This window comes from Mesoplodon densirostris, chromosome 7, assembly GCF_025265405.1.
Source record: "Mesoplodon densirostris isolate mMesDen1 chromosome 7, mMesDen1 primary haplotype, whole genome shotgun sequence".
NCBI lineage: Eukaryota > Metazoa > Chordata > Mammalia > Artiodactyla > Ziphiidae > Mesoplodon > Mesoplodon densirostris.
The window spans coordinates 56,638,665-56,654,380 of record NC_082667.1 but is presented as its reverse complement, the minus strand read 5'-3'; the positions used below and the strand labels follow the sequence as shown (position 1 = coordinate 56,654,380).

At 57.2% G+C, this 15,716-nt stretch overlaps 1 protein-coding gene across 5 annotated transcripts; it reads right to left on the bottom strand.

The window, feature by feature from the left end:
- Positions 1-2,231: 2,231 nt before the first annotated feature.
- On the bottom strand, positions 2,232-15,547 carry LRRC32 (leucine rich repeat containing 32). 5 transcript variants are annotated; one of them, XM_060103751.1, is made up of 4 exons: positions 15,390-15,547; positions 11,573-11,613; positions 10,629-10,719; positions 2,232-6,316 (listed from the first exon to the last, which is right to left on the bottom strand). In XM_060103751.1, the coding sequence occupies exons 3-4, from the start codon at positions 10,713-10,715 to the stop codon at positions 4,412-4,414; spliced, it is 1,992 nt and encodes a 663-aa protein (XP_059959734.1). In that variant the 5' UTR covers positions 10,716-10,719; positions 11,573-11,613; positions 15,390-15,547; the 3' UTR covers positions 2,232-4,411. The 5 variants fall into 5 exon arrangements, with proteins under 5 accessions (XP_059959734.1, XP_059959736.1, XP_059959732.1 ...); XM_060103753.1 differs by lacking the exon at positions 15,390-15,547 and adding an exon at positions 14,678-14,814; XM_060103749.1 differs by lacking the exon at positions 11,573-11,613.
- Positions 15,548-15,716: the final 169 nt, after the last annotated feature.

The window sequence follows — 15,716 nt, the reverse complement described above, 5'->3', positions numbered from 1 at the left end:
GAGGGTCAGGAAGCAGTGCTGCCTAATGGTTAAGATTGCTGGCTCCAGAGAGGAGCAGGGCAAACCTGGGTTCAAGTCTCAGCTCTGGCCCTTGACAGCTGTGGGATCTTGAGTCCCAGTTTCTCTAAAGTGAGGAAGATAATAATAGAAATCTCTTCAAAGGGTGTTAGAATTATATACAACCAGGTACATCAAGTATTCAGCGCAGGGCCCACCCGGAAGTGCTCAATAACTGTCAGCTCTGAATAGGAGGTGGGAGGTGGCCAGAGAGAGATGAGGATGGAGGGCCGCAGGGACCCGGACTTGCAGGGCCTCTGAGCTGCTAAACAACAGGGGCACAGAAAGCAGACTGTGGATCCTGGGTCCTGGAGGATTGTGCCAGCACAGGGAACTGACAGCGGGAGGCGGCTGGTGGGCCAGGGATGCTGGCTTCCTCTCCTCCCACCCGGCCTGCGAGCCCGGCTCCTGCTGGGCCTGGTCCTCGTGGACTGAGTGAGCCAGGTGACCTGACACCGCAGTCTGTCTGTGACAGGGGCTGTGCAAGGGCATCCTCTCGCCCTGGAACTTGCCGGATGCTCCGATAACCTAGTTGGCAGCTGTGTCCATGTTCGGCTGAAAACAGGAATTTCTGCCTTGCTGGGGGTCTTGGTCAGGTGAGCAAACTCCCCTGTTTGCCAGGAAAAGGGGTTAGGGGCCTGGTGGGCTCCCAGCTGAGTCAGAGGTTCCCAGAGTCCTGGGTTGAGCTCAGCCCATGCTACTGCCCTCCTGCAGGCCTTCGTGCAGCACCTACTGTGTGCCAGGGCATTGAGTCACATACCCTCTCACCCCCTAGCCCCATCCATGAAATAGGCATTTCAGTTTTTCCTTTGGAGAGTAGGAGCTGGGAGCAGCAACTGGGAGGTGAGAGGTCACAGCCAGGGAGGAAGCTGGGCTGGAGAAATCTCCAGGACGCTTGTGGATGGGGGAGGCACAGCTGGAGCCTGTGGGAGAGGAGGTGGAGAAGAGAAGGTTGGCACCTGCAAAGGGGGTGATGGCTCGGTGTCAGGCAGCTGAGAACGGAAGGCGGGGCCACATGAAGACAAGCACAAGGGACTGCAAAGTGGGAGACCAGGGGGACCACTCCCTGCCCCCTAGACTCTGCTTCAGCCCGTCGCCTGACTCCCACCCCCGCCCCAGGTGAGGTGGCTCTTGTCCCCTCCCCCAGAGCCCACAGCCCACACTCTCACCCTCCAACCCCCTTCTAGGAACCACGCATGCTCTTCTTCTGGCCCCTCTTGGTTCTTCCAAGTTCAACCTTGAACTGCAGCCTGGCCGCTCACTCTCAATCTTCCAGCCCCTGGGAGAGCTTTAACCCTCTAGCTGGGGAGGCCTCTGGGTGTCAGGGTATCGAGGCTGGACACTCGGGAGGGGCTGGGGCTGGAGACAGAGATGTGGGCATTGTCAGAGCGATGGGGTGGCTACGTCAGTGAGGGTGATGGCCTTCCTGAGAGAAGAGTCCTGCTGATTGCCATTCTGATGGCTCGAGGAAGAGGAGCATGGAGCGGAGCCTGAAAAGGAGCGGCCTGAGAGGAAGGCACCTAGGGTCCTAGATGTCGGGAGAGTGTGCCGAGGGGAAGGTGTGGGTGATGGGGGATAGAGGTGAGGGGCCCCGCAGCGGAAGGGTCAGAGGCGTGGTCTGAAAAGTACACCCTTGGTGACCTCAGCTGGGGGGGGGAGGGGGACAGCTGGAGGTGGCCTGGGATGGGTTAGGATGGAGGGGAGGGAGAGGAAGCTACTTTACCTAGAAGTTTACCCATGAAGTAGGGAAAGGAAAGGGGAAAGTGGCTTAAGGGTCTTACTGTTCATAAGATGGGCAAGACTTGAGCACAGCTGAAGTCTGAGAGGAAGAAGCAGAGAGGAAAGGCTGAAGGAGAGGAAAGAGAGAAAATGGAGCTGCAGAGGAGGGAAAGGCGCTCAGCGGCTCCTGCTGGAAGTCACTGTTTTCTCAGTGGTGGGTGGGGAGTGGGGTGAGTGTGAGGGGACAGAGGTGTGGCAGGGACACGATGGGGGCTGAGGCACCCAGGTCCAGGATGGTGATGACCCAGAGCCTCAGTCTCCCACCCAGCGGTCCTCAGCCTGTCTCCCCAGGGGTTTGCCATGAGGCTTCGAAGGCTGGAAGGGAAGTAGAGGAGGGCAGGGTTCGAGTGGACGCAATGATTACCCGCAGCAAGGAGGAGGCCGGCAGGCCGCACTGTTTCTCCAAAATCATTTTTTAATACATTCACGTGGGTTACACAAAGAGCTGGCCCCGAGGCCTGGGTTGTAGCCTGGGTCCTGGGGGGTGAGAGCAGCATTGTGTAGTGTTCTCAAAGATCAGGCATGGAGGGGCCCACACCTTGCCCTCCAGGCCTGAGGAAGAGTGCTTGTGTGCAGTGAGCACCTGTGGTCATGATCCCACACAGAACTGGACCCACCGGCTGCCCCACTCGCCACCAGGGCCCCGGGCTGGGGCCAAGCCACCAGGCTCTAGCCCCGGCTCTGCCGTTGACTCCCTGAGTCCTCAACCTGCCCTGGGCCTCAGTTTTCTCATCTGTAAAATGGGGTAGAGAGGGGGCATTTTCATCATCTCACACTTTATCGAGCACCATCGTGAGCCTGAGTGCGGGCCAAGCACAGATAAGAGGGTGAAGACAATGACACAGGGTCCTGGGGTTAATCCCAGCGCTTCCTTTCTTCCCAGATGGCCCACGATTTCATGGGTATGAGAAATAGGGGGTTATATCTGGCTGGGATTTTTCTATCCATTTTTCTAGGGGAAAAAATAAGTCCCTGCATGATGAGGACTAGTAAGAGAGTTTGGAGCCAGCATCGTCTTGTGATGTAACAGCTGAGCGAGAAGGAAACCATTCAGGTCCAACCACCAAGCCCCCCACCCCCACCCCCGCCATGAGGTCTGAATCCACCTTGTTTCACAGGCTCTGCCACTGACCTGTGCAGCTCTGAGCAAGTCCCATTCTCTTCCTCAGTCTTAGCCTCCCTATCTGTGCAACAGGGAGGTTGGACTCAATGGTTTCAAAGTCCAGGCTACGTTCAAAGGAGGGGGAGGGAAGGAGGGCACGCAAGAGCAAGAAGAGAAAAAGGAGAGCCCGCCTAGTCTGCAAATGAGGGAATAGGGAAAATGAGGCACAGAAGGAGGAGAGGGCCTGTGGCTGCGCATCTTCTCTCTGCCCGCCTGGGAGAGAGGAGGGAGAGGAGCGGGTGGGTGTGCGCGGCACAGGATGCTCCCCGGCCTTGTTCCGGCCACGAGGGGCCAGTTCCTGTCCACCTAACAGCCCGCAGCCCCTGCAGTGGCCAAGCTCAGGCTCTGGACTCAGGAGGATGTGAGTCTGGAGCTCGGTTCTGGCATTTCTTAGCTGGAGGTCCCTGGAGGAAGACTTCTGGAGCCTCTTGTAAAATGGGATAAAAGACCAACCTCAGAGGGTTGCCATAAAGAGGCAGATGCAGGCTTGGGCTTGTCACCACTGCCAAGTGTGGCGCAAAAGAGAACCAGATACCTGAGGTTCTGACTCCTGGCTCAGCAGCCAGGGTGGGACTGGGATGGAGCAGGGGGCCTGGGCAGGGAGTAGTGGGGCTAGGGCAGTATCTTGGCTGGTGTGTGCAACACGAGAGTGCCAGGTAGGGGAAGAGCCTGCCCGGAGCAGGAAATGGAATGGGCCAGTGCTGGGCTGGAGCCCAGGGAGACCGCCTCTTAACCAGGCCCTGCTGGAGCTGCCGCAGCCCGCCTGATAGCACTGGATCCGAGCCTTACTCAAGTGGCTCCAGCTCTCTTCCGGTCACAAGCCTTTTATGTTCCAGAGAAGCTGAAAGTCATTATCAGAAGATGTGACAAGCAGTCTGCTTGGACGCCTCTCAGACAAATCCTCCTGGTCGGCGTTGCCTCTCTCTTACCCTGGCCCAGCAGGGTCAGAACTATCCACACTCAGCCAGCTGGGGCTGCAGAGCTTTGGAGCCCTGGCTTCCACACTCTGTGTGGTCACTGCAACCACCTGCCCACGCAGACTGGGCGATGCTGAGGGCAGGGATGTGTCTCATTCCCTGGCGTCCCCAGTGCCCAGGGCAGGGTGTGGCACAAAACGGACGCCTGGTGAAGATGTGTTGATCCGATGGGTCAACCTTACACTCTGTCACTCCTGCAGCTGCCCACCTTCCAGCTTCCACAGCTGGACCACATGTGTGCCCTGTGAAGTGGGTCACCTACTGATGCAGCAGGATACAGGGAAAGGAGCCTTGGGCTGGGACCGAGAGACCAGGCTTCTTGGATCCTGGCTCACTGGATAACCTTGGGTCAGTCCCCACCCTTCTTCATGCCTCTGGCTCCCCCACTGACCTGGCAGGGTCCCCCGACAGAGCTGGTCTGTAGCCCCCAGCCTCTCTAGGCTTTGTACTGTTGGTTGAACTTCTGCCGGCGGACACAGCAGCAGGTGGCCAGCGTGGTGAGAAGGATGGCACACACCAGGGCGAAGGTGAGGATGATGATGAGGTTGACGTTCTTGAGCCCCCCCTTCTCACAGTCCTCAGGACGCACGTGACTCAGGGACACCTCCTCCTGGGAGCCGAAGCGGCAGATCAGGTCCTGGGTGGCGTCCACGTCCACACGGCCCTGGTGCAGCTGGGCCGCCAGCCAGCCGTTGCCGCAGCAGCTGAGGGGGTTCCCCTGCAGGTAGAGGCGCCGCAGGCTGGTCTCCAGGCCGCCCATGGCACTACCCGGCAGGAGGCTGAAGCTGTTGTTCCTTAGGTCCAGCACCTCCAAGGACACAGCCTGCGTCCAGGCAGGCAGGCGGCTCAGGCGGTTCTCTGCCAGATTGAGCCGCTTGAGGCAGCTGAAGCAGGGCAGGTCCACCTGCAGGATGGCCAGCCCGTTGCCCTGCAAGGCCAGGACCTCCAGGGAGCCCTCCAGGCCCGCCAAGGCCCCTGTGGCCACATCCAGCCCAGGGTTGGCGGAGAGGTCCAGCTCGGTCAGCGGAGTGTGGAGGAAGGCACCTGCCCGGAGCGTCTCCATCTCATTGTCCGCCAGGTTCAGGACACGGAGGGAGGAGACGCCAGAGAAGGCCACACAGCCCGCAGGTCCAGGCTCACCTGGGCCCCCGCAGGGGCTGACCCGGTTTCCCTGCAGGTTGAGCCTCTGCAGGCTGGCCAGGCCGGCGAAGGTGTACGGGGGCAGGTCCCGCAGGGCGTTGTCCTGTAGGAGCAGCGTCTGCAGAGACCCCAGGGCCCTGGCACCCAGCTCCAGCGTCTCCAGCGCATTGTGGCTCATGTCCAGGAGTGTGAGGCAGGGCAGGGAGCCCACGCGCCGGGCCTCAAAGGCCCTCAAGCAGTTCCGGCTGAGGTTCAGGAAGCGCAGGGCAGTCAGGTGCTCAAGAAAGCCCTCGGGGACGAGCTCAATCTCATTGTAGCTCAGATCCAGATTCAAGAGCTGAGAGAGGGGCTGGGTGCTGGCGTTGCGGCCGGGGTTAGAGAAGGGCAAGGCGGACCAGCCCTCGGAAGGCGCGTGAAGGCCCTCGCCACCCTGGGGCGGCCCCGCAGGGAGGCGGATGAGGTTGTTAGACACGTTCAGGTAAACGAGTCTCGGAAGTGCGGCCAGGTCGGGGAAGTGGAGCAGTTTGTTCTCCCGCAGGTCGAGCCAGGCGAGCTGATACTGGGCCCGGGGCTCCGGGGCCGTCTGAAAGGCCTCGATACTGTTGCAGCTCAGGTCTAGGACCCGCAGCTGCTGGAGGCTGAAGTCGGAGATGCAGGTGAGGGAGTTCCTGGAGAGGTTGAGGTGTGCCAGGTGGGGCAGGGCCTCGAAGGCTCCGTCCTCGATGTCCATCAGCACGTTGCTGTGAAGGTCCAGCCGCTCGAGCGCGGGCGTGCCCCAGAAGGTGTGGCGGCCCAGGCGCGTCAGGCTGTTCTCCGCCAGCGAGAGGCTGCGCAGGGCGGGCGCCTCCGCCAGCAGCCGCTCCGCCAGGCCACTGTACAGGCTGTTGCCAGACAGGTCCAGGGACGTCAGGTGTGACAGGGGACCCAGACCCCCAGTGCTCAGCGCCGTGCCCACTGCCAGGCGGTTGTGGGCCAGGTTGAGGTGCTCCAGGTGGGGCAGGGCCTGGAAGACCCCTGGCTGGAGGAAGCTAATCTCGTTGGCGCTCAGGTCCAGGTGAAGAAGCGCTGTGTAGAAGCCCAGGGGCGAGGCCAGGATGCTCCGCAGCTGGTTCCCAGACAGGTCGAGGACCTCGATGTCCCGTGGGAGCACCGAGGGGACCTGGAGTAGGCCAAGGCCCCGGCACAAGACTTCCTTGTCCACCTGGGGAGGGGGAGGGCAGGGAGAGCAGCGGGCATTAGTGGGTGCTGTAGGAGGGGCAACCAGACACGCACCTCTAGGACGTATGACTGGAGCCACCACCAGGCCTGGCCAGGCCTCTCCTCTGTCCTCCCAGCGTGCTCGACATCCTCCCCCGCAGCCTAATCACCCCATGTCTTCATGACCCCTACTCTGCTCCCTGTCCCTGTCTCTGGTACCCCGTACGGTGGTGCTGGCATCAGGGAGGGACTCAAGGAAGCTTTGATTGGTAGACAGAGAGAGAGATGATAGAAGGACAAATGCACTAACAAATACTCTATACTGATCATTATCCCATTTTAGAGGACACTAAGCCATGTATCACCTAGAGTGCCCCAGAGCCAGTGAGGAGCAGGGCCAGCTGGGACCCAGGCCTCCTGGTTCCACATCCCAGTTTCCTTCCATGGACCCAGAGAGTTAAATTTACCCAGCTGATGTTCTACTAGAAACCACTTTGGGAGAAATGTTTCCAAAAGGGGAAAATGCTATTTGCACTCCTGTCATCGGTGTTAATTTTGGTCTCTCACCCTCAGATTTCATTCAAGCCCTCACTCCACGGGGCAGAGCTCAGGCCCCAGAGCCTGTCTTCCTTGCTGACACTCACCAGATGACCCCGTTCTACTGCTGCCCTCACCCCCATCAGTGGCTTCACTTTGCATGGTCCAGTCCAGATGGGCCCCTGAAAATGGGGCAGGGGGCAGGAAAAGATGACCAGAGTCTCAACACACATCCTTTGATGACAAGACTGATTTTGCTGTGTCACATTACCACTCTGGTTTCTTATCCAGAATGTAACTCATCTTTCGCCAGCACCCATTCAGCATTTTATATTTTATTTAGCATTTTCAGACCCCTGGTCTCACTGGATCTTCACAATAGCCTGCCCATCAAATCTGATCACCCCTTTTTAAGAAACCCAAGGTTAGAGAGGGGAAGGGAGTCCCCAGAATCATCCAGCTGGTGAGGAACAGAGCTGGCTTTTGAACCCCAGTCTCTTAACAACCAAAGACCCCACACTTTTGCCCCTCCATCACACGTGCCTTCAGGGGCCAGAATTCTTTCCATGGAAATGCAATCTCCCTCTGTCTTTTCCCACACACCAGGAACCCCAGCCTTTCCCAGCGAAGGCTCTGGCTTCCATAACCACCAAGCTCAGGCCCACTCCGCCCTGGCCTCTCTGTCTCCACTGACCCCTTTCCACTAGCCAAATGCGTGGCAACTGCTCAAAAACTCCACTCTGACCGTGCTGCCCTCGGCTTAAACCCCTTCTGGGCAAAGTCCAGCACCCTCAGCAGAGAGTTCAAGGCTGTCTGTGGCCGCTGCTGACCTGTCCCCTTTCCTCCCAACCCACTCCAGCCCAGCCCACACCTGACCACTGCCCACTGTGCCCTCCCACACCCACCTCTGGGCCTCCTCCTTGCTGTTCCCTGTGCTGGTTATGTTCTTCCCAACCAGATCAGCATGGTGAACTCTGTGTGCTGAGCTCCAAGGTCTCCTCCACCTGGAAGCCTTCCCTGACTGCCGGGCAGGTCGGGGCCTCCTCTGGGCTCTCACAGCCCCTGTGCTTCCTCTCTCATAGCTTTGGCCCCCTGAATTGTGACTGTTTGTGTGCAGACCTGCTAGATAGTAAGTTCAGGGCAAACAGGGTTTGATTGAGTGACTCTTGTGGACCTGGGCCATAGAAAGTGCTCAGTACATTTTTCAGTGAATGAAAGAGTCACAGACATCATCAGCTTAGTAAAAGTCTGAGGGACTGACTGAATCACCTTTCTGAAAGGAAAAGAAAAGAGATGATGCATATATTCAGACTAGAGTCAAAGACCATTAGAGCAAAAGGGGTTCAGCCCACCCACTTCCCAGATGGGGAGACTGAGCCTAAAGATGGCATGACCTGCACGAGGTCACAGCGAGTCAGTGGCTGAGCCGATAGGGCAGGAGCACCAGCCTGGGTGTTCCCTGCCTGGCCCAGCTCTCAGCTTCCTCCCAAGAGCTTCAAGGTGAAGGGGGGGGCGGTGGGGGAAGAACGGACTGCCCTCCATCAGGCAGTGCGACTCTTCCAGCTCCATGTGGCTTCCAACTCCACAGTACTGCCCTACTCCGAGGCCCGAGGACACCCCTGCAGTTGGGCACCCATGCAAACTGGAATCCTACCCCGGCCACCCTGCCAGACCTGCTTGGCTCCTTGCCCCTTCCTCCCTCACAACCGTCTCTGCCAGCTGGGGCCGCTGGGCACGGCCTCCCTATCCGTATCCTCAGCTCCCCAAACCATCCTGATTAAAGAAGAAACAGCAAAATGAACACGAACACAGTGTGTGTTGGGGGATGGGGCTTAACCCACCTGCAAGTCCACACCCCGTTTCACCCCAGAGGCAATGCTCAAAGGCTCCCTGGGGCACCAGCTCCTGAGAGTTGAGCCGGGACACAAAGCTGGCCAAGTCCAGCACCTAATCCTGCTTTCTGCCCAGTGCCCAGGACCCCTGTCACAGAGGCCCAGAGGGGCTGCTACAAGGCAGGGCTACCCAGCTGTCCAGTCCAGTCTAGGAAGGAGCTTGAAGGCGTGGGCAGCTCTCAGAACCCCACTTGTCGGGTACCCACCGCTCCCTGAGCTCCAAGCTGAGTGACTTATTTGGGGAGGGGTCTTGCGGGCATCAGCCCTTAATCAAGTTCAGAGCTTCCCCGATGACCCCCTATCCACTCTCTGGTATGCCAGGACTCCACTGTCCAGCTTTTTTTTTTTTTTTTTAGAGGGAAGAGGGTGTCACTCATCACCATTTTACCACCTGCACATAGAAGGGAAGCAGGGTAGGGAGAGTTACCCGGCAGTGGACGGCATGAGCTCGGGAGAGATGGGTTCGAATCTTGTCTCTGTTACCTCCTATCAGTATGACCTTGCGGGTCACATCTCTCCTCTCAGCCTTGGTTTCCTCAGCTGAAAAGAAGAGTTTTCTCTCATAAAATGAGAGACAGCCCTTAGCGTGGAGCAGGCCCCTTATTAGCCCTCGGCATGTGGCAATTTGTTTTTACTATTTTGAAAAGCATCAAAACCGCTTCCATGGGAGTTCAGAAATTGCTTTCCTGCCTGTTACCTCATTTGCCCCAAATCCAAAGCCCACCCAGTTCCCCTCTGCCTGTTGGGTGGCCCAGACCCTTTATCTCTCTGAGTCTATTGCCCCAGGTGGATGTGGGGCTGCATATGGTGACGTCTGAGGCCTTCTCTGCCTGTTATTCTGGGTGCTGGGAATCCCAGAAGGGCTCCAAGGAGTAAGTAGTGAGGTGGCCAACAGTGGGACACTGCAAACCCCAGGGAAGGGTTGCAGGGCCCTGGCTGACAGCTCCTCCAGCCTCCGAAAGCAGCTGCCCATCTTGTGTCGTAAGCTTCCAGTCCCAGGTCCAGGTGGGGCCACTGGAGGGCCTGTCCCTTCCCCAGCCCAAACTCTGGTCTTGACTTCAATGATTGCCCAGCCTTACGAGTGGACCTAGAGGGTTCCTTTTCTCTGTACCCCACAGGGTCACAGTGACCTCAGGGCTAGTCTCCCTGACTCCTGGCAGAAAAATGGAACAAAGTGAATCAAACCTGGTCGCTGCCCTTGCGAAGCTCTTGGTCTGGTAGCTGAGACAGGTGTGGACCACTCACTAACTACCCCATGCACTCCATATTAAGATGGAAGGAAGCTTAGGGCTGTGGGGGCCCCAAAAGGGATCAAACAGAACCAGGTCGGCCTGGAAGGGGTCAGGGGAAGCTTCCTGGAGAAGGCAGCATTTGACCCCGGCACTAATAAGTCAGAGGCATCACAGCAGAGATGTGGCAGATGGGCTCGAGTTAAGGAGCCCAGTTAGGAAAGGGGATTTGTCCCCCGAAGGGACCTAGTACAGAAGAGCCCTTCCCAGATGCCCACTCCAAATTCCCCACACATATACCGATTCCTCATCAGCCAGCTGGACCCACTGCCCTTTGGGGGCAGCTTGAAGGGACAGAGTCCAATATTGGCCCGAGTTGAATGACCTTTTGGACAAGTTACCGAACTTCTCCAAGCCTCGGTTTCCAACTCTATAAAATTGGAATAATGGTACTTACCCAGCAGGATTAACAGTAAACAAGGCATTTAAACATTCTAGTAGGTGCTCATTAAATGCAAGGTTTAAAGGCATTACATGCATTCCCCTTCCTTTTCTGACCCCCCTAGCCTCTGGCTTCTGGCGCTGGGGCAGTAGAACACCCCCGGGCAGGGGGTAGGGGGAGACAGGGAGTTCTCCCTGCCTAGGCAGAGCTCCTTACCTTCTTACAGGGCACCTTGTCTCGGTGTTGGGAGGTAGCCAGGCCCAGGGTCAGCACGGCCAGAAGCAGCAGGATCCGGTGGCTCATGGCTCTGCACAGGGCAGGAGGAAAGGAGAAGGCTGTAAGACCACAGGCTCCTTCCCACCGCTCCTTCCCGTCTGCACCTGCCCTCAGGGAACCTCAGACTGCAGCTGTAGCTGGACCAAAGGTGCTGTGAATGGGGCACCTTGTGAAGGGGATGGGAAAAAGGGCTGCAGCCCATCACAAAGGGCTTTCAGTGCCAGGCCGAGGAGCTAGGCCATTACCCTGGACAAGAGTTTTTAAGCAGTGGGTGACATGGTCAGATTTGGGTTTCAAAAGACCCTACCTGGAAGACAGCCTGGAGGAGGTGAGCAGGAGGTAGAGGGACCCTAAGGGCTGCCCTGGCCAAGCTCAGGGCTGGGGTGGGGTGAGGTGGGGAGCTGGGCCTCACTCCAGTTCCACCCAGGCCACAAGCAGGTCCCCCCATCCTAGCTCTTCAAGCCCCAAACGGAATTCCTCAATCCCCCCACCCGCAGACCTTTATTTTGCCCTTTCTCTTTTGATTTTCTGGTTCTCGAGTCCCTGCCATTGTTTGAAGGCTGGGCCTGGGGCCTTGACAGGAAGCCCCGCCAGGAGGCCTGCCCTGCCCCCAGCACTGCGGGCCGTGGACTTCCCCAGGAACAGGCTGCCAGGCCCTTAACTTTCACTGAAGCCACCGCCCACGCAGTGGGACACCCAGGCATGCTGGGCCAGCCCTTCTCTCTATGAGCAGCGGGGCTGAGGTTGAGGGGGACCACAAAGCCCTCAGGAGGGTCACATCCCAGTGCTGCTAGGGGCCCATTCACTGAGAACCTGGGCCAAGTGCTAGGAATACACAGCTCAATCCATCAATTTCATTCATTCATTCATTCATTCACTCACACCTTTACTGAATGCCTCCTCTTGTCTGGCTCTGTCCTGGGAACTGGGGACACAAATAAAGGCACAGAAGAGACCATAATACATACAAAACATTAACAAGGAGAGACACATAATGCCCTCCAAGAGCACTGGACCCAGTCACCCACACCAGACTGCTCCCTCTGTCTCCTCCACTTACCTCCTGTGTGACTTTGTACAAATCACTTCACCTCTCTGAGCCTCAGTTTCCTCTTCTGAGGCTAATGCCAACCTTAAAGTTTTGTTAAAGATCAAATGAGACATATTCTATGAAAGTGCCACTTACAGAGCCCTCATTATGCACCAGGTACTCTTCTTGACACTTTACATGTATGAACTCATTTAATCTTTCCAATAATTCAATGACTTGGTTCCATGATCACCATTCCTACTGTGCATACAGGAAAACTGAGGCTCAGAGAAATTAAGCAACATGCCCAAGGTCACACAGCTAACAAGTGGCAGGCCCAGGAAGTCGGGCTCCAGGGTCTGTGCCCTTAACCTCTACACTATAAGGTCTCCTGCAGGTGCTCAATAAATAAGTGCTGAATTGTGACTCTGAGGGATGTTTTGGAAGAGGCATTTATAGAACCTTTATGGCTGAGTCTTTACTGTTAGAACCCATAAGCATCCTTGCTATGAATTTTAAATGAAGGTGGGTGCTCTGAGGTCCTTTCTTGTTCAAACAGGCAAAGGCCTGAGCCGTGTCTTTTAAGCCCTGTTCCCTGGGTTCCACCGGGGCCATGGATCCCCTGCCCCACAGATGTCCTCCTCTCACCTGCATTACAGGTTGGGTTTTCACAGGAAATTTTGTTCTGCTGTTTAAAAAGCAGAACATCACCACCCTTTTGAATGCTAGTGTACTCAGAATTGAGTGGAAACCCCTCAGCGGGGCCTTCAAGGCCCTTGGGGAGTGCTCCCTGCCCAGCCAGCTCTTCTCTCCAGCTTCATTTCTCACTGTCCTTTCTCCCACTCTGTGTTCTGGAAGCCTCATATTTCCTTCAGTTCTCTGAGCATCTCTTCACTGCCCCAAACCTTCACTTCCTCCCCTCTCTTGTGCTGAATACCTCCTCATCCTTTGGGTCTCAGCGTAGATGTCACCTCCTCCAAGAAGCCTTCTCTGGTTTCCCAAGTCTGGGCTATATATTGGCACCGAGCACTTCATCACTCCGTGGTTCCCTCCCCTTTACCACCGCCCCCCAACCACCATGGGAAGTGCCCCCAGGGCAGAGGGGCCTCACTCTCCTCTGGGAACCGTCTTACACTGTGCAGGCTGGGGAAGGCGCTGAGAATTGACATGAGGCACCTCGGTGACATGGTGACGCTGGTGAGAGCAGTTTTTCTCCTGGACTCTCCCTTCACCTCCCTGCCACACTCCTTCCCCCCATCAGTGGGTTCTGTCTGCTTTCCCTAAAACACAGACTCTGGATCTGCCTACCTCCCTCCTCCATCACTGCCACAGACAGGCACCACCACGACCCTGGGCCTCGACCCCAGCAACAACCTGAACTCTTTTAGTCCGTCCTAAGCATGGCAGCATGAGTGATGTCTTTAAATCATGTATAAGATCATGAATCTCACTGCTTGAAAACCTCCCGTAAAATCGAAGCTTATACAATCTCCTCTCTGACTCCATCTACCATGTGCTCTTCCCTCACCAAATTCTAGCTTTCTCACCATCCCTCAAACACAGCAAGTGCATTCTTGCCTCAGGGCCTTTGCCCTTGCTGCTCCCTCCACCTGGAATGCTCTTGCCCAGATCTGCACGTGTTTTATTGTCTTCCTCTCATTGATCATTTCCCGATCATTTATTTCTTATTCTATGAGAACAGGGGTCTGTTAAGCAGTGCTCACTAAAAGTCTCCTGAACAAACAGCAAAGTGAGGGGTAGCAGTCCACGGCAAAGGGCTGAGCGGTGAGTGCGAGGTGAGGATAAGGAAGGACCTGGATTAGTTCTGAACCTGAGGGCACTGGTGCCCAAAGGGGCACTCGTTTCCCCCTCCCCTGCCTGCCAAATTCCATTCTATCCCTGAGGTGAGCATCTGAGCCTCCAGGAGGGCCCCTCCCTGCAGCACGTGGAACTCCACCCTGCCATCTAACAGAAAGAGGCCCCTCGGCAGTGGACACCCTTGAGCAGTGCCCTAGACACAGTGTGGAGAATTTGAGGGTTACTCGCTCTCAAGAGGGAGGATTGGGATAATTGAAACCCAGGCTCCCATCCAGACTCTACTGCCCACCAGCCCTGCTCCCTGGGGCAAGTCCCTTAAGCTTTCAGGGTCTCAGTGTCCCATCTGTAGGGCAAGCAGCCTGGTTCCTGTTCTGCCACTGTTTGACCCCAATGGTTGTGATGACCAAGCTGAGAATGGCTGTGAAGGCACCCTAGACACATATTGTCTTTCCCAGCTGGGACAAACCCACAGGGCTGAGCAGCCCAGGCGAGGTAAGGAGTGCTGAAGAGGGAGGCCCCAGGCCAGCAGACAAGTGGCCTAGGCAAGAGGACGCAGGAGACATCTTAGGACACTGACTGGGGGGAGAAGTGCCAAAGAATATCCGTGTGTGTGCGTGCCTGCGCGCGCACAATGTGGAGAGAGAGAGAGAGAGAGAGACAGAGAAATGGGGTGGAGGGCAACACCTACTACCATAATAAGCCCATCCCTAGTGTTTAAGGATGTTAGATACTCTTCTAAGCACTTGACCTATATCATTTCATTTAATTCTCACAACAAGCCAGTGAAGCAGTTACTATAATTTCCATTGTACAGATGAGAACACTGAGGCTCAGAAAGGTGAAGTGACTTACCCTATAGTTACCCAGCTCATAAGTGTTTTGGGATTTAGCCTCAGGTCTGTATGACCCAAATGCTGTGTTTTCTCCAGCAGGTGCTGAGCTGCCTGCCCCCTATAGAGTTTGTCCATGAGGGAAATGAGGCTCAGAGAGGTGACTTACTCAAAGTCACACAGGCAGGAAATGGCAGAATCAGGATCAGAATCCAGCCTGTCTGCCTCCAAAGCAAATGTTTCCACAACACCAGGCCAAGATCTCCCTCTCTAACCCCCTCCGACCAACCCCCAACCCCAGACAGGCTCACAGTGCTGGGCTCTAGGGTGCTCCTCTCCCTCCTCTCAGCCTGGATCACTGGCAGAGTGGGGTCCTGGGAGAGCTGCTGTGGACGTTCCCAGCGAGCAGTGAATCACTAAGGGCAAGCCCCGTTCTGGAGACATGTGCATCCCACGGGGGAATTAGACCTTAACCCAAAGGAATGTGGCTGTGATGGCGGAATTTCAGGCAGCTGAGGGTGGGGGTGGGGGTCCCTCACGTCTTACCACCCATGAAGAAGGCTGGCTGCGGAGCTCCTTGGAGGGAGGTGGGTGCCACCCCCCCCATCCCCGCCCCTAGAGATGGGCAGGCTATCTGGTGCGGTGGGATGGGAAGACTCACGCCTGGCCAGGGTCAGAGGGCAGTAGCAGACCAGATTCAAATCCCGAACTGCCCTTGACTAGCTGTGTGTTCCCTGCTCAAGTGCTGGCCTTTTTGCAGTTGTTTTCCCATCTGTCAAATGGGAACGCTGGCCTCGCCCTTCGCGGGAAAGATCCGCTGAGCTAGGAGCCTTGGAGACTTCTGGAGTCAACCCTGGCTCCACGCGCAAAGCAGGGGGCGGTGGCGAGAGGGGACTGTTGAAGTTCCGCGTCTCGATGGACTAGCCCCAGCCCATCTCCGCGCCGGGTGCTCGCTCAAGAGGGGCGCGGGACCGCCGGTTCCCCGAGGGGGCCGGCCAGCCTCGCCCGCTGGGCGGCTCCTACCTGGCTCAGCGCGGCCGCCGCTCCTCTCCCGGGCAGCCCCGGCACATTTTGCGCAAACCTGTCCTCCCCGTCCCACCCCGCGCCAGACCCCGGGGTCACGGCCCGAGGAGGCGCACGGCCGCTCCACCGCCCCACGGGAACCGGACCCGCGAGAGGGCAGCTCGGGCTCCAATTTAAATACCTCTCCCGCCGACCCGCCCCACCACGCCCCCCCTCGGCCCAGCCGCGGGGTCCTAGCGCCGGGCCGGCACACCCCCGTGTGACTCGGTTTATCCGGAACCCGCGAGGGGGTGAAGCTTTTTCTTGACACTGAAACCCGGACTGGGA

Excerpts from the sequence above, each read along its gene's own strand:
- LRRC32 (XM_060103751.1), bottom strand. The coding sequence starts at position 10,715 with ATGAGCCACCGGATCCTGCTGCTTCTGGCCGTGCTGACCCTGGGCCTG. Across the intron at positions 6,317-10,628 it reads ACAAGGTGCCCTGTAAGAAG|GTGGACAAGGAAGTCTTGTG; the intron begins GTAAGGAGCTCT and ends CCCCCTCCCCAG.